The sequence below is a fragment of the Mobula hypostoma genome, chromosome 6 (assembly GCF_963921235.1).
Source record: "Mobula hypostoma chromosome 6, sMobHyp1.1, whole genome shotgun sequence".
Taxonomy (NCBI): Eukaryota; Metazoa; Chordata; class Chondrichthyes; order Myliobatiformes; family Myliobatidae; genus Mobula; species Mobula hypostoma.
The window spans coordinates 71446393-71465313 of record NC_086102.1 but is presented as its reverse complement, the minus strand read 5'-3'; the positions used below and the strand labels follow the sequence as shown (position 1 = coordinate 71465313).

The window sequence follows — 18921 nt, the reverse complement described above, 5'->3', positions numbered from 1 at the left end:
TTGTACGATTGAGAAAATCAGGTTGGGCTGGATCTCAAGCGAGGGAACTTGTAAAATGCATACAAGATGGCTTTTTAGAGCAGCTTGTGGTTGCGCCCTCTAGGGGAAAGGCAATTCTGGATTGGGTGCGTGTAATGAACTGGATTTGATTAGGGAGCTTACGGTAAAGGAACTTTTGGGAAACGGTGATCATAATGTAATAAAATTCACTCTGCAGTTTGAGAGGGAGAAGCTAAAGTCAGATGTATGAGTATTACTGTGGAGTAAAGGGAATTACAGAGACATGAGAGAGGAGTTGGCCAAAGTTAATTGGAAGAGGACACTTGCAGGGATGATGGTAGAGCAGCAATGGCTGGAGTTTCTGGTGGCAATTTGGAAAGCATAGGATAGAAACATCCCAAAGATGAAGAAGTATTCCAAGGCAAGGATGAAACAACTGTGGTGATAAGGGATGTCAATGACAGCATAAAAGCAAACAATAGTAATATAATACAGTCAAAATTAGTGCGAAGTTAGAGGATTGAGAAGCTATTAAAAATGAACAGAAGGCAACTAAAAAAGCCATAAGGAGAGAAATATGAAGATAAGCTAGCCAATAATATAAAAGAGGATGCCATTTTTTTCAGATAGTGTATATAAAAAGAGTAAAAGAGAGGCAAGAGTGGGTATCAGACCACTTGAAAATGACGCCAGAGAGGTAGTAATGGGGGATAAAGAAATGGCAGAAAAGCTTAGTAAGTATTTTGCATCAGTCTTCACTGTGCAAGACACTAGCAGAATGCTAGAAATTCGAGACTGTCAGGGGCAGATGTGAGTATAGTTGCTATTACTAAGGAGAAGGTGTTTGAGAACCTGAAAGGTCTGAAGTTAGATAAGTCACCTGGACCAGATGGACTACACCCCAAAGTTCTGAAAGAGTTAGCTGAAGAGATTGGAGGGATTAGTAATAATCTTTCAAGAATCACTAGATTCTGGAATGATTCTGAAGGACTGGAAAAATGCAAATGTAACTCCACTCTTTAAGAAGCAAGGGAGGCAGAAAAAGGACATTATAGGCCACTTAGCCTGACCTCAGTGGTTGGGAAGATGTTGGGATCCATGATTATGAATGAGGTTTGGAGGTACTTGGAGGCACATGATAAAATAAGCCAAAGTCAGTAAGGTTTTCTAAAGGGGAAATCTTGCCTGACAGATCTGTTGGAATTCTTTGAAGAAATATAATAGGCAGAATAGACAAAAGAGACAAAGGACGTTATTTACTTGGATTTTCAGAACCCCTTTGAGAAGGTGCCACACACGAGGCTTCTCAACAAGATAACAGCCCATGGAATTATAGGAAAGATACCAGATGGAATAGAAGATTGGCTGACTGGCAGGAGGCAAACAGTAGGAACAAAGAGAGTCTTTTCCCGTTGTCCACTGGTGACCAATGGTGTTCAGCAGGGGATGGTATTGGGATCATTTTTTTCATGTTATATGTCACCAAATTGGATGATGGAATGATGATTTTGTGGTCAAATTTGTACATGATACCAGTATAGCCGGAGGGGCAGGTAATGTGAAGGAAGCAGGGAGTTTGTAGCAGCACTTGGACAGATTGGGAGAATGGGCAAAGAAGTGACAGGTGGAATATAATGTTGGGAAGTGTATGGAAAGAATACAGAGATAGTCTAATTTCTAGGTGGGAAGAAAATTCAAAAGTAGATGATGCAAAGGGAGATGGGAGCCCTTGTGCATGATTCCTTAATGGTTAGCTTATAGGTTGCATTGGTAGGAAGGACACAAATACAATGTTAGCATTTGTTTCAAGAGGACTAAAATATAAGAGCAAGGATGTGATTCTGAAGCTTTATAAGACATTGGTTGGACCACACTTGGAATATTGTGAGCAGTTTTGGGCCCCTTATCTAAGAAAAGGTTTGCTGGCATTGGAGAATGTCAAGAGGAGGTTCACAAGAATGATTCTGGGAATTTAGGGGTTAATGTACGATGAGTATTTGATAGTTCTGGGCCTGTACTTGCTGGAGTTTAGAAGGATGGGGGGTGGGGGGGATCTCATTGAAACCTATCGAATATTAAAAGGGTTAGACAGAGTGGATGAGGAGAGGATGTTTTCTATAGTGGGGGAGTCTTGGACCAGAGGGCACAGCCTCAGATTAGAGGGATGTTCATTTAGAACAGAGATGAAAAGGAATTTCTTTAGTTAGAGGGTGGTGAATCTGGAATTTATTGCCACAGATGACTATCGTTGCTAAGCCATTGAGTATATTTAATGCAGAACTTGAGAGGTTCTTGGTTAGTCAGGTTGTCAAAGAATAGAACATAGAACAGTACATCACATTACAGGCCCTTCAGCCCACAATGTTATGCCGACCTTCAAACCCTGCCTCCCATATAACCCTCCACCTTAAATTCCTCCATATACCTGTCTAGTAGTCTCTTAAACTTCACGGGTGTATCTGCATCCACCACTAACTCAAGCAGTGCATTCCACGCACCAACCATTCTCTGAGCAAAAAACCTTCCTCTAATATCCCCCTTGAACTTCTCACCCCTTACCTTAAAGCCATGTCCTCTTGTATTGAGCAGTGGGGCCCTGGGGAAGAGGCGCTGGCTATCCACTCTATCTATTCCTCTTATTATCTTGTACACCTCTATCATGTCTCCTCTCATCCTCCTTCTCTCCAAAAAGTAAAGCCCTAGCTCCCTTAATCTCTGATCATAATACATAGTTTCTAAACCAGGCAGCATCCTGGTAAATCTCCTCTGTACCCTTTCCAATGCTTCCACATCCTTCCTATAGTGAGGTGACCAGAACTGGACGCAGTACTCCAAGCGTGGCCTAACCAGAGTTTTATAGAGCTGCATCATTACATCGCGACTCTTCAACTCTATCCCTCGACTTATAAGCTTTCTTAACTACCATAGCTACCTGTGAGGCAACTTTCAGGGATCTGTGGACATGTACCCCCAGATCCCTCTGCTCCTCCACACTACCAAGTATCCTGCCATTTACTTTGTACTCTGCCTTGGAGTTTGTCCTTCCAAAGTGTAGCACCTCACACTTCTCCGGGTTGAACTCCATCTGCCACTTCTCAGCCCACTTCTGCATCCAATCAATGTCTCTCTGCAATCTTCAACAATCCTCTACACTATCTACAACACCACCAACCTTTGTGTCATCTGCAAACTTGACAACCCATTCTTCTACCCCCACATCCAGGTCATTAATAAAAATCACGAAAAGTAGAGGTCCCAGAACAGATCCTTGTGGGACACCACTAGTCACAATCCTCCAGTCTGAATGTATTCTCTCCACCATGACCCTCTGCCTTCTGCAGGCAAGCCAATTCTGAATCCACTAGCCAAACTTCCCTGGATCCCATGCCTTCTGACTTTCTGAATAAGCCTACCATGTGGAACCTTGTCAATTATTAATCACCAGCCTATGATAATGCACATGTAATGATTTTATATGTTGCTGCTTTCATTCTGCTTCAGAAAACATTTTTTCTCAGACAGGTAAAATGAAGATGAAAAGTGTGCTTCTACCATCAGAACAGTAAGATAACTCCAAAGTCCTCAAGCCCATTGTGTTATTACATTTAACATCAAATGGATCCCTGCGGTCTTGCTCAGAGAATGTGACATGGAGGGTGGAATATCATTTTACTTCAAACTTTGCAAAGTTTTTCTGAGAAATAGTGAAATGTTCTCCTGGGGAACATCAAAAATAGAGTCAGGAATCATCTATGCTCCCCTCACCTGCCTTTGAACAGCTGAGTTAATGGGTATCAGGGGTCTGCCAGATATTTTGCCATTTATTTCAATTTTGCTTCTCCTTCTGAGGAAATCTGCATCTTCACATTATACTTCATGACTTCAGGACACCTGGACTCTTCATTCAAAAGCAATATGATCACTGAGCTCCCTAACATAATGATAGCCACCACTGATGAAAATCTTAATTGGTCCAACTGCAGTGGCTTCAAGAGTAGGTCAGTGGAAGAGTGGGTCTCAGCAGGGAAGAGATAAAGATAAAAAGTAAATCTTCAGTTTAAAGAAGAGCACTACTCTGCATGCTACTGATGTAAAATCTGATAAAGATGAGAGTGACACAGGACTGAGTAGCCTTGAAATGTACAACGTGAAAACTAACAAGAATTAATCTGGTTATATAGCTTACACTTGAAGAGAATGGCAAATTAATTAAAGTGGAATTGAACACCAGTTCGGCTGTTTTAGTGAAATGAGTGTGAATGGAATTTCAAAGATACTGAACTGAAGTCTGCAGATACCTAACCAAAAACTTCTACTGGAGAAAAGGAAATTCCTATGGGAATACAACAGTCAACAAGCCACATTAGGCTTGTATGTCGAAAAAACAGGAGGACCAGCATTGTGGGGCTGTGATTGGCAGAGGCAACTACAACTTGATTGGAGATCCACCCACTATTTGCATGCATATGCCCTGCAACAGAATCAACTGAAAAAAAATTAAGCATGGTACTGGATGATGCCACAGCAAAATTCAAGAAATGCATTGGAAGTCCAAACCTATGAAGAGTAAAATAGAGTTAAATGGAAATGCCACACCCAATCTTTACAAAGCCCATCTGGTTCCTTATACCACCCATGATAAAGAAGCTAGTGAGCAAGATCACATGGAGACCAAAGGAATTCTTTCCAAGGTTGTGTGGAGCCTATAGGCAATGCCACTTGTTCCAGTAGCCAAGAAGGATGTGCCTGCCAGGATTTCTGGTGATTTTAAGGTCATTATCAACGCAGTACTGAGTCTGATCAAAACTTACTGCACGGGATAGAGAATATCTTTGCAAACCTTTCTGGAAGGAAACACTTCAGCTAAGTAGTCTGAGCTGAAGCCTACCTACAAATGGAGATGGAAGAAGTGTCCAAAGTGTTTCTCACCATGAACACTCACAAAGGGACTTATCACTATAACAGGCTTGTTTTTGAAGTAGCAATTTCACCAGCGCTCTGGCAGAAAGCTATGGACTAGGAGCTGCAAGGATGCCCAGGCTCTCAGCGTTACCTGGATGACAAGAAACATCTCCAAAATCTCAAGACAACATTAAACAGATTGGAAGATTATCGTCTTAGAGCACGGCACAACAAATGTGAATCTTTAAACCAAGCATCGCCTACTGTGGTTACACCATTGATGCACAATGATTCAATGAGTGTGCTGAGAAATTTCAAACAGTGGTGGATGCCCCAAGGCCAAAGGATGTGTCACAATTACATTCCTTTTTAAGATTTGTCAATTACTATAACATGTTCCTGCTTGTGTGAGAATGCTGTTCTTGGGCAGTTCAGCATTCAACACCATAATTCTATCCAGGCTCGACAGGAAGCTCAGAGACCTTGGCTTTGACCCTCTCCTGTGCAGCTGGATCCTGGACTTCCTGACAGATCACCAGCAGGTTGTAAGAGTGGACTCTCTCACCTCCACACCTCTGACTCTCAACACAGGAACCCCTCAGGGCCGTATACTAAGTCCCCTCCTTTACTCCTTGTATACCCATGACTGTGTCACCACCCACAGCTCTAATCTGCTAATTAAATTTGCCAATGGCACTACATTCATTGGTCTAATCTCAAAGAATAAAGAGGTGGCCTACAAAGAAGAAGTCATCTCTCTGACAGAGGTGTCAAAAAAACAACTTCTCCCTCAATGTCACAAAAACAAAGGAGCTGGTTGTGGATTACAGGAGGAATGGAGTTGGGCTAACCCCTATTGACATAAATGGATCTGGGGTTGAGAGAACAGCTTTAAGTTCCTCTGCATTCATATCACTGAGGACCTCATGTGGTCTGTACACACCAGCTGTGTGGTGAAAAAGGCACAACAGTGCCCCTTGCACATCAGATGGTTGAGAAAGTTTGGTATGGGCCTCCAAATCCCAATAATTTTCTACAGGGGCACAATTGAGAGCGTCCTGACTGGCTGAATCACTGCCTGGTATGGGAACTGTACTTCCCTTAATCGCAGGATTCCGCAGAGTAGTGCGGACAGCCCAGCGCATCTGTAGTTGTGAACTTCCCATTATTCAGGATGTTTACAAAGACAGGTGTGAAAAAAGGGCCCAAGTCACCCCAACCACAATCTATTCCAGCTGCTACCATCCGGGAAACGGTATCGCAGCATAAAAGCCAAGACCAACAGGCTCCAGGACAGCTTCTTCCACCAGGCCATCAGAATGATTAACTCACGCTGATTTGAGTGTATTTCTATGTTACATTGACTGTTCTACTTACTATCAATTATTATAAATTACTATGATTACACATGGTACATTTAGACGGAGACGTAATGTAAAGATTTTTATTCGTCATGTATGTGATGGATGTAAGAAATAAAGTCGATTCAATTCACCCTAGCTTCTGTGCTCCACCCCTTGGACTCATTTCTGCTGATCAGACTGAATGGGCAAGCAGTGTGAGGTTACTTTCCGAGAGGCAAAGGAAATGGTGACGTCAAACATTGTACTCACACATTACAATCCACATCATTCAGTGAAGCTTGCCCTTGAAGCCTCATAGCCTTTCAATCATATTCCTTTAAAGTTGTCAGGATAAATTACACACAAATTTACAGTGAGGACGAGAATGGTTTGGAGGGTGTAACCATTCCACCCAGTACTTTTATGGGAGAGAGTTTACCCTCATTACTAATCATCAACCCATGGTGTCCATTTCAATCCACAGAAGGGTGTTCCACTGACAGCAGCAGCATGATTGCAGAGATGGGCTCTGTTTCTTGGAGGACACAATTACAAGATCAAAAGCAAGAGGACAACCAATCCTGGAAATGCTAATTGGTTGTCCCATTCATCCTTGGAAAAGGAAATACCTGAACATTTTACAAAAGTGAGCACCTCACTTGGCGTATTCTCTGCAATGTAAATTAAAAGCCTCCCTATTACTGCAGAAATGGTACAAAGGGAAACCAGAAAAGACCCACACTGTCTCAGGTCTACATGACAACCCAAAATGGCTGGAATGTGCAGCAGGAATTACAGTTTCCCCATTTTTACCAGCACAGGGATGAACTTGTCCTTGACGGCGATTGTCTTATGTGGAAGTTCAGAGTTGCTGTTCCAATCAGTCTGAGAGGGGAAGTGTTGGAGAGCTACATGCCATCATCTAGGCATGGTCAAAATGAAAACGTTGGCTTGATGCTTTGTCTAATGGTCTGGAATAAATCAAGCTGCTTGCCATGTGCTGTTTGGGAGGACAACACATCGAGAAGATGCCAAGAGCAGCACCTCTGCATCCCTGAGAATGGCCTCCATTGCCCTGATAGAGGATTCATGTCGATTTTGCCAGATCATTCATGGGCACAAATTTCTTGGTAGTAGTAGATGCAGCTACAAAGTGGCCAGAAGCCCCCATTATGTAGAAGTATATCTGCAACCCTGAATTCTTTATGGATTTGTAACTTTTGTAAAATGTAATGTAATGAAATGGAGTCTATGAAATCCTAAGGTGCTTTGCTGGTTTGGGTGAGAAAACTTACAAGTGTGATTGTGCTATATGGGAACAAACTATTTTCTTTGATGACAGACAATCTATTTTATGGCCAGAGCGGATGTTTTGATAGCAGGGGAAACTGAATCGAGCTTCTAAAGATCAAATGTGAGAATGAGATAAGGAGAAAGATAACAGAGGAATGCAATGTTATGGAATGGAGCAACCTTGTAAAAGAAGTATAAAGCTACTTTGATTGAAACAGAAGATTGGAGTTATAATTCCAGAAGAAACTTGGCTAAAAGTATATCTCCCCTTGCAATTAAAATAACAAATGTGTTAATAATGTGATCCACTCTGAATTTGTTCTAGTTTCTTTCTTTATATTAGAAGACCTCGCTGGACAGTACATGACAACTACAGCCTCGCACACTGTTGATGTGTTAAGAAGTCTGTTCTCTAGGATTGTTTTTCAAGAACAATTAGTCAGTGACAATGGACCACAGTTTGTTGCAGGTCAGTTTAAAACAGTCATGAAAATGAATGGAATAAGACACATTCCATTCAGCTACAATGGCTTGAAGAAAGGTTTGTCCAGCACTGTGAGCAACATTAGCAGAGAACACTACACTGACACTGAATCAGAAGCTTGCCAATTTCCTTCTTGCATATTGCAATGCAGCATACTCCACAACCAACAATTTATCAGCTATGCCGTTCCCGGGTTGTCTATTGCACTTGCTCCTGGAGCTCGTCAAACCCAATCTTAGGAGTATGCAGAACAAATAGCTGAGGCAAATTGAGGGCCCCTCAAACAAGAAGGTTTGATGTTTCACTCTTGGACAAGCAGTCCTTTCAAGGGACTACAGAAGTGATCAAAAGTGGGTCCTTGGAAAGATTAAGGATAGAATTGGACAACTGTACAGTGGAGATCGCTTCTGATGTCATCTGGAGATGACACATCAATCAGTTGAGGAGAGCAGAGTCATTTGTTAGAGAAGGAAGTTATCTAGAACTGTCTAGAGCCATTTCCTGTAGCCTGAGAGTCAACCTCCACAGAAGTGGCCTAAAAACCTGGGATTGTTTCAGAGCTAAATACCTCAACTGCCAAGCAGTGTGACAAGTTCCCCCCCCCCCTACACCCACCACCGGTCAGGAAAGATGTTATCCTACAAGAGTAAGAAATCCTCTACAGCGATTAAATCTTTAGGTTTGAATGGGGCAATTTAAAATCTACTATGCTGTGGATGTCTGTATAGCAATTGTATTATATAGTATTCTGTGTATCTAAGCTGACTTGAGAGAAATACATTACGTATCTAAGTTGACATGCATTCTGCATTGAGTGGGAGTTTATAGCTAAGCATGGAGGAGTTTAGTTTATTTAATATTTTAGTATTATTTGAGTAATATTGTAAACTTATTGTTTGATAAAGCATTCTTTGTTTGTTTACATAATTTATTCCGGATGAAATGTAGAATTGCGTGAATGGCATACATCATTATGCCACCACGTCATATGGGCATGTCTCAATAAAGAAAAAGCAACTAAGCACACACATCCTGGTTCCCATGTTTTTCTTTCAATTAGCTTCTGGAGTTACAATACATAACGGTTTTGACCAGGATACTGTATGTCAGTCTCTTGCTTTTCTTTGAATTGATGCTAAGGCAACCTTGAAGTCAGTCTCAGAGTGAAGAGGCATCATAGTTGAACATTGCATGGGAAAGCTGACTTATCAGAGAGTGCAGCATTTCTTTCAAAGTACATCATTATCAATGAGGATATTTTTGCTCAGATTCCAAAATTAGGTTGCAGATCCTATTCAGGGGTGGCAAGGCTACACTAAGAGGTACAATTTATACATTTATATTTGAGGAAAGTTTCTGTCATGATAGCCTGACTGAATCTATCTTCGTTCATGATATATTTTGTTTCTTGAGTTCTTGTAGCCAGATGAAACTTAAAGAACTTAACCTTGCAATTATTATTATTTTTACCATCTTTCCTGAATCAGATCTGTTTACAGTATTATTTGGATTTACGTATTTAAGGAATTGGGGCAAAGATGAGAAAGACAAATTTTACTACCTATCTTTAATTGCATTTGAGAAGATACTGGCTTGTTTTAGCTAGTTCTGTATGGTGAGGTTAACCCCATAATGCAGTTTGATAAGGGATTCCAGTATTTGAATTAAGTGATAATACAGACTAGAACTACATCTGCAATTGAGATATAATTGCCTTTGAATTTGTGCACTCCAAAGTCTTTAAGTGGTAAAAAAAAAAGGATCTAGTCCTTTCTCAGCATATATGACAGTAAAACTTTTCTCGGGCTTCCAGCTGGATACTGGTATCAATTATAACAGATGTGTCTATGACAAACTCTGCCATCTTCTTCAGGGATAATGCCTGGGTATGTCTAGTCCAGTGGTATTTATACCTCCATGATCCATCGTTCCTGATTGGTTAGTCCTCATCCAATCGGACTTCCACCCAAGAAGAATTTATGCATCTTTAAGTGGTGTTAGGGAGTATTCATTGTGGGGTATATGGATCTTAGTAAAGTGTTTGACAAGTAGGCTCATTCAGAGAGCTGGGAGTCATGGGATCCAGGGAAACTTGGCTGTGTGGTTTCAGAACTGGCTTGTCCATAAGAAGGCAGAGGTGGTATTAGATAGAGCATATTCTGCTTGGAGGTTAATGACTAGTGGTGTTCCCTAAGGATCTGCTCTGAGATCTCTGTTCTTTGTAATTTTTGTAATTCACTTGGATAAGGAAGATGAAGGGTGGGCTGGTAAGTTTGCAAATAACACGAAGGTTGGTGGTGTTGTAGATAGTGTAGAAAGTTGCTGTAGGTTGCAACTGACATTGATAGGATGCAGAGCTGGGCTGAGAAATGGCAGGGGGAGTTCAATCTGGAAAAGTGCAAAGTAATTCACTTTGCAAGGTCAAAATCGAAGGCAGAATACAGGGTTAATGACAGAATTCTGAACAGTGTGGAGGAACAGAGGGATCTTGGGGTTCATGTTCAAAGATACCTTAAAGTTGCAGTGGAGGTTGATAAGGTGGTTAAGAAGGCGTATGATGTATTTGCCTTCATTAGGCAGGGGATTGTGTTCAAGAACTGTGAGGTAATGCTGCAGCTCTATAAAACTCCGGTTAGACCAGACTTCAGCTATTGTGTTCAGTTCTGGTTGCCTCATTATAGGAAGCATGTAGAAGCTTTAGAGAGGGTGTAGAGGAGACTTACCAGAATGCTGCCTAGATTAAATAGCATGTCCTGTGAGGACAGGCTGAGTGAACTAGGGATATTTACTTTGGAGTGATGAGAAGTGGCATGATGGAGATGTACAAGGTGATAAGAGGCATTGATCAAGTGGACAGTTAGAGACCTCTTTCCGGGACAGAAATGGCTATTACAAGGGGGCATAACTTTAAGGTGTTTGGTAGAAAGTATAGAGGGTATTTTAGAGGTAAGCTTTTTTACACAGAGAGTTGTGGGTGTATGGAACACTCTATAAGGTGTGCTAGTAGAAGCAGATACATAAGGGACATTTAAGAGATTCTCTGATAGCCACACAGATTGAAGAAAAATGGGCGATTATGTATGAGGGAAGGGTTACATTGATTTTGGAGTGGGTTAAAGGGTCGGCACGACATCGTGGCCAGGGGGCCTGCACTGTTTTGAACTCTTCTGTGTTCTATTTTCTATGTTCAATTACTGGCCAGTTTTAGTATGTAATGCAGTTCATGCAATCTATGTAAGCATTCTGCATCTTTGTCCAAATTTAGAGCAGTGCTTTACAACAACAAGATATTCCAACCATTGTCTGTCCACGGTCTCTTCTACTGCTATAAACAAGCCAAACCCAGGTTGGAAGAGCAATAATTAATATTCCTAATGGGTAGCCTTCATCCCAATGGCATGGACATTGATTTCTCTAACTTCCAGTAATTACTATCCCCTCCCTCCTTCCCTGTCTTTCCATTCCCCATATCTTTTTTATCCCTTCTCTTCACCTCACCTGCCTATCAGCTCCATCTGGTTCTCCTCCTTTCTCTTCTACCGTGGTCCACTGTCCTCTCCTATCATATTCTTCTTCTTCAGCCCTTTACCTCCTCCACCTATTCCCTCCCAGCAGCTTTCTTCATCCCCCTCCCTCACTCACTCACCTTCCCCCTCACCTGGTCTCACTTATGAATTGACACATACTCTTTTCCCTCCCCCCACCACCCCCACCGCCCCTCCTTATTCTGACTTCTTGCCCCCTTCATTCAAGTTTTGATGAAGGTTCTTGAGCTGGAATGCCAACTGTTTATTCCTCTCTATAGATGCAGCCTGACTTGTTGAATTTCTCCAGCATTTTTTACATCCATCTAAATGCATTCACTGATCTCAGACTAAGTTTTAAAATATAGTTCTCAAGCTCACTTGCATCGTCCTGCTTCTTTAGGACTGATGCAATGGAACATTCCTCTTCAGGGATTACAGAAATGAATTCCAGTTAACTGGGCCATCGGTTAATTCAGACAACTACTTATTTGGGACAAAAACCAATCAAGAAAATAGCCAGGATCTCCTTCATTTATTTGGGACTCTGTGCTGCTTAATTGTTCAGGAGAATTTTGCTGAACATTTTCCTACTAGCGTCAATCATCTGCACTTCTGAGGCTGTTAGCCACTACACTGTGCTTAGAGTGCACCGTTTTTTAAATGGCATCAGTTGTGTGTGTTTGTGTTCAAAAATTAGTGATTTTTGTCACTGATAGTTGCAGGGAAATAAGCAGCAAGACAATTCAGAACTGTTTTGCTCACTGCAGTTTCAAGAAAGCTTAGAGATGCAAGAGTGAAAATGAAATGATTTCACTTCTTCAGCAGATTAGGAACTATGAAGAATTTGAAGATATCAACAATCCTTCTGAATGTTGCAATGAAAATGAAGATTTGGGCGATGCAACAGTTTCTGACTGTCATCGGGCACATGCACGTGTGTGGCCTTTAGACACTACACCATGCTAAGAACAAACGGTTTTTAAACAGCATCAGTTGTGTCTGCTTGTGTTATGTTTGCTCCGACTAATGCTGAAATAAAAAGTGGTGAGCTTTGACAGTACTTCATACAGGAATACAATGAAGACAGTCCACTATCTGCACTAGGTATCTGCACTGATTTTGTTCGTATACAGCCAATCAAAAGAACATGCCAGCTTGCACTGTATGAATTCCTCGGTCGCTAACTATTAAGAACTAATACAGAGTTTTATCATACTGTAATAATATTGGTAGTGTTCTAATTTGTTCTTTATTTCACTTAAGTACATAATTCGTTACTCAGTTAAATGTTTGTGTGACTTTTTAAACTTTTTCCATGAAATGTCTCCTAATTGGGTCAGCCACTTAATTGGACCAAAATGTACGGTTCCGATCTGCCTCAGTTAACCAGAATCCACCAAAAACTGCTGTGTCAGAAGGTAATTTGAGCCAAAGATAGCATTATCATTTGGACGCTGATCCCCTTGGTACTGAGAAGGAATTGTTTCATGATATTGAAAGTTATCTTGTGTCTTCACCTTTGACATTGACAGGAACTTTTATTTCTGAAGTTAACCTCTAAATTTTCAATCGAAGCACAAAAATATTGTTCTCTCTATTTTTTAGAATTGATATGCTTAGCTTAAATCAAATAACCTCAGGAAAGATTTTGTCAAAATGTATGACTCTTCCTAGCAAAACCCAGGCTCATTGGGAAGTTATCAGGCAGCATCCAGCATACAGGGGAACTGACACAGCTTTCATCAGACTTATTTGTTTTAGGCCCACAGGACAGCCTAGAAACAGGCCCAGTGGCCCACCACATCTATGCTAATCATCATGCTCATTGTTACTAATTCCACTTCTCTGCATTAACTCCATATCCATCTATGCCATGCTCATTCAGCCATCTGTCCAGATGCCTCTTAAATGTTGTTATTGTTCCTGCCTTCTCCACTTCCTCTGGCAGCACATTTTGGGTGAAAAACTTACCCCTGGAACCCCTTTAAACCTATGTCCTCTCGTTTTCGATATCCCTACCATGGGAAGCAGACTCTGGCCGTCTAAACTCCCTGTACGTCTCATGATATTGTAGACATCTATCATGTCACCTCTCAGCCTACCTCGCTACAGGTACATCACACCCAGTTATAACTCAAGTCTTCCAATCTTGACAATATTCGAGTTCATCTTTACTGTACCAGTTTAATCACATCTTTCGTAGTATGGTGACTAGAACAGTATACAGTATTCCAATCAATGTCATGTAATGTATCATTTCTACACTTGACCGATGAAGTCAAGCAGTTATGCTCCTTCTTCACCATCCTCTCTACCTGTGTTGCCACTTTAAGAGAAGCGTATTTGCACCCCAAGGTCTCTCTGTTCAATAACACTACCCAGGGCTCTGCCATTCTCTGTGTTTATACCACCCTGCTTTTTGCTTCTCAAGCTCCGTCACTTTATATTATTTATATATCTATTTAGAAGTACAGCATGGTGACAGGACCTCCTGACCTAACGAGCCCACTCCACCCAGTTATACTTCTCTGACCAATTAACCTACTAACCCACATGTCTTAGGCATGTGGGAGAAAACCAGAGCACCCAGAGGAAACACACACAGTCATGGGGGCGAACGTTTAAACGTGTATATTTAAAATGTACTCTACTACCTACTGGCCAGCAACAAGAAGGAAGCATTAATTCATGGCTAATGAATACTGTCAATTTACACAAGAACACAATGATTTCACCTACTTCTCTTAATGGCAAAATAAAAATCCCTCGAATTCTGATGCCAGATTGTTAAGAGTATGGTCCAGGGTAAGACGATGAGGATTGCGGTGAGAAGATTTCTTCGCCTTGGCATTTTGTTGGGAACTCACTGTAGGAAAAGTGCCTCATTTCTTCATCTATACCTTCAAGAAGAACAGAAGAATAACATTACAGATGGAGACTTGCTTGTATCTAGTGTGCGTTCAGTGTAATCAAATACACTGAAAATAAAAAATGAGTAGATTAACAAAAATTACAATGACTAACAGCCAAGAACTTAAACAAGAAAGAAATCTGCAGATGCTGGAAATCCAAGAAACACGCACAAAATGCTGAAGGAATTCAGCAGGTCAGGCAGCAGCTATGGAAAAGAGTACAGTTGATACTTCGGGCCAAAACCCTTTGGCAGGACCCTTTGGCATGTTCTGCCAAAGGGTTTCGGCCCGAAACGTTGTCTGTACTCTTTTCCTAAATGTTGCCTGGCCTGCTGAATTCCTCCAGCATTTTGTGTGTGTAGCCAGGAACTTGTGTAATACAATAACATGCTCATGTATATTGGGTTCATATTACATTTAGATTTATGTTTTGAAGAAAGGACCTGCATTTATGTGACTTCATAACTTTGAAGTCCAGGATGTATTATTGTCAATGAATATATTTACCATTGTACTGTCCATCAGATTTTGACACTACAATGTCCTGCAAACAATTATTAGCAATATGACTATATCATGATTTGGCGATGGTGGCTGGAACATTCCATTAGTGGATATTCCAGAAAAACACAGGACCCATATTCAAAGTGACTGAGAAGAGATTATTATGCACAGTTCTAAGACAGGGGGAAAAGGTTGAATCAAGATGTTCAGAGGTTACAGGATGAATTAGTAACAAAATTAAGTTCAGAATCAGATTTAATATCACTGGCATATGTTGTGAAATTTGTTGTTTTGTGACAGCAGTACAGTAGTGTTAAAATGGTTGTGTCACAATGGCGGGGGCATTGGGAGCAAGGGTGGACCCAAATGCAAGACACATCTTGTGAGGTTAATGAGATGTAGTTTATTGTTCGATACCAGGAGAGCGAGGCAGGAGCAGGAAATAACAAACTGGACAAGGACTCAGGACTACGACTAGGCTGGGACTAGGGGTCTGGGCTTGGACTCGAAATCGGCTCCCAGAACTAGAGGAGACATGAAGAGGCTAGGGTATGGACTTCGAGCCCGAGACTGGGCAAGGACCCAGTACCTGGGTCTTGCTTCGGGCTCGGACCCCAGAACTAGGCATAGACATGACATGGGCTAGGGAGAGGAGGAACATGGAAAACAGAGCCTCGGTCTCGGGAGAGCAGGTACATGGAACCACGGGCACATACACAGAACACGGAGTCGGGACCCCTCCTTGGGTACAGGACATAGGGCCGGGACTCACACACAGAACAGAGAGCTAGAACCCCTCCTTGGGTACAGGACATAGGACTGGAACTCATGACCCTCCGCGGGGCACGGCAAGATGGCCTGACTTACCCCACGGAGGCGAGGACAAGACGAGACAAGACATGACTCTCCGCGGGACAAGGGCAAGATGGCCAGACTTACCCCACGGAGGTGAGGACAAGACAAGACAGAAGATGACCCCCCGCGGGGCAACGGCAAGACGGCCTGACTTACCCCACTGAGGCGAGGACCAGATAAGACAAGACACGACCCCCCACGGAGCATCGGCAAGACGACCTGACTTACCCCACTGAGGCAAGGCCAAGACAAGACAAGATCAACACGAATGAACACCAGACAGTACCTATCTAGCTCCAGCGATGGAACTAGACTGAAGTGCAGGTGGGGGCTGCAGACGAGGGCTAGTGGCGAGAGGGGCAGAGAAGGGATTCAGACAAGGGGATAGGACAGGAATCACAGACTGCCAGGGCCAGGACTTGACTCAGAACTGGGAAGCCGCCAGGGCCAGGACTTGACTTAGTGCTTGAATGCCGCCAGGGCCAGGACTTGACTTGGTGCTAGAATGCCGCCAGGGCCAGGACTTGACTTGGTGCTAGAATGCTGCTAGGGAAAGGACTTGACCTTGGTACTTGAATGCCGCCAGGGCCAGGACTTGACTTGGTACTTGAATACCACTGGAGCCAGGACTTAACTTGGATCCTCCGGGTAGTGGCGAGCTCTCGACTCGACCAGGGAACAGTTGACAGTGGTTCTTGATTCCCTCTTGCGGGTTAACTGATGGACCCACCTCGGTGAGGAAACTTTGCGGGCTCGCTTTGGCGAGGTAACTGGACAGGGTTGCTCCGGTGAGGAGAGTCGAATTACCGGCACTCGCTTCGGCAGAGACTAGGCTTTCCCCGGCCAGATGACATCGGCATACTGTACCTTGGATGACTTTGCAGACGCTCCCGCGCCGAATGGCTGAAAGCCGGAGACTATAAACTACCGGTTCAGCCGAGTGTTAATTGCCTCTAATCACCAAAGTCCAGGGACACGGGAAAACAGGGAATCAACGGTCCGGATCATAACATAAACAAGGTAAATTTAAAGGGACCCCGATCCGGACCATGACAGGTTGTGGTGATACATCTAGAGTGGTAGTGTAGTAGGTAGTGCTTGTCGCTCTCACTTGCAGCTTCCACCACTGGCTAGCAGTCTTGCAAAAAGGAGAGCTGAATGCATAAGTCTCTCCCTGCCAGTACATACCAAGCCTCACGTCATGCCTCCGTGCTGGTGACGCATGGAAACTGGAGTCAAGCTGAACTACAGAGGACGGGGAGGAGGTCTGGCTCCTGCACACGTGGCACACAGGCCCACCAGTGTGTGGATATGCCCTGGTGCTCATGAACCAGATCCCCAACGATGGATAAATAGCACCACTGCCTTGTGGGCAGCCTCAGGTGAGCCGAAGTCTACAGGAGTAAACCCAGACTGCAAATCCAGAGTGGAGCCCCTCAGTTGGGTGGGCCTCATTGAACTTCCTTCCAGCAGCTCCTGCAGCCAAGCCGGTGCCAAACGTATTGCTTCATAACCTTTCCTTTGGACTAGACTGGCGAGACCAAGAGGGGGATCTTGACAACTGGGCATCTTCATAATTCACTTTGTAGGAAGCAATGTCCTGCAAATGTTGACAGTGCTGATGTGCATCTAATTCCATCTCCAATTTCAATCGGAATTGCTTTCTTGCCTTAAGAATAGTCTTCCATTGGTCGTATCCGGACTTCTTCTATCTTTCTAGATCACCTGTCTTGAATGCCATAGATCTGGCCCTCAGTAGTCTAAGAATGTCCTGGTTCATCCATGGCTTTAAGTCTGGATATGTCCGCTATGTTCTTGAAGACACACACTCATCCACACAGGTTTTGATGAAGTCGGTGACAACTGTGGCGCTTTCATTCAGACTCAAACATGAAGGCCTAAATATTGTCCAGCCCACTGACTCGAAGCACTTCTCCGCCTCTCTTGACCCTCACCACTAATGCTGCAGTCTTTCGTCTCTGCCTAAATTTGATGAGTATGAAAGGGCCACTGAAGGAGGCGATTCATATTGATCCACAAAGATGCAGCATAGATCTGAAGGGATAAAAGGCCTCCTTCTCTGCTTCAACAATCCCAGGAATCTGTTCGTTCCTTGACTGTCCCATGATATAACTCCTCCAGGTACAGTAACAAAGGATATTATCACAGTTATGTAGTGGTTAGTGTGTTTCCTGCTGCTGTCCCTAAGGAGTTTGTACACTCTCCCTGTGACCACATGAGTTTCCTCAGGGGGCTCCAGCCTCCTCGCACATTCGGAAAATGTACGGTTAGGGTTAGTGAGTTGTGGGCTTGCTAGACTGGCACCAGAGGTGTGACCACACTTGTGAGCTGCCAAACACAATCTTCACTGATTTTAATTCATACAAACTATACATTTCACTAAATGTTTCAACGCACATGTGACAAACAAAACAAATCTTTTCTCTTTCACATTACTGAAAACAAACACATATATGTATTATAAAATAACCCATAAAATATTTCTTTAATTGGCGTCCAACTAAAGCTTATTTCTCTTTAAACTCAGGCTCGGAAATTGGAAAGTGTTGTGATGGCTAATGTTGCACTTAAATAGAAACGTGGAGACAACTGATTAGACTTTGATAAGATTCACATAATTTTATTGTAATTAAAGATTTATTTCATTAAACTTTGAGAATAATTCTGACAACTAAGCAGTGGCATGCCTAATATTGTTGAGTTGATTACCAAGTAAAGCATTTGGGTCTTCAAAGAGTTTTATCATAGTTTCAAAAAGATTAATTTTGAGAGCGATCTGACTTCTGTGTTTAACAGTAAACATTCAAACTGTTCATCATTCACAATGCAAAGCTTTTGAAATAGTTGAGAATTGAAAGCAAGGGACTTGATTTTGTGATGACAGTAATTAATGATTTGTGCAACCCATCACTTAGGACTTTTGTGGCAAGATGTTTTCTGTGGATTACACAGTGGATGGTAAATACGTTAGGTGCAGCTTTTTTCAAAAAAGTAAATACCCCACGGTGGTGTCCTGTCAATGATGATGCCCTTTCTGTTGCACAAACAAGAGCTTTCAAATGCTTCAACAACTATAACAC

At 42.6% G+C, this 18921-nt stretch overlaps 1 protein-coding gene across 5 annotated transcripts in view; it reads right to left on the bottom strand.

The window, feature by feature from the left end:
- LOC134348100 (galactosylgalactosylxylosylprotein 3-beta-glucuronosyltransferase 1-like) overlaps window positions 1–18921 on the bottom strand; it is a 135832-nt gene that overhangs the window by 30529 nt on the left and 86382 nt on the right. For all 5 annotated transcript variants that reach the window (XM_063050975.1, XM_063050973.1, XM_063050974.1 and 2 more), the window contains one exon: window positions 14289–14449. In XM_063050975.1, coding sequence (XP_062907045.1) covers window positions 14289–14400 — 112 coding nt within the window. In that variant the 5' untranslated portion in view covers window positions 14401–14449. The remainder of the gene's footprint in view (window positions 1–14288; window positions 14450–18921) is intronic.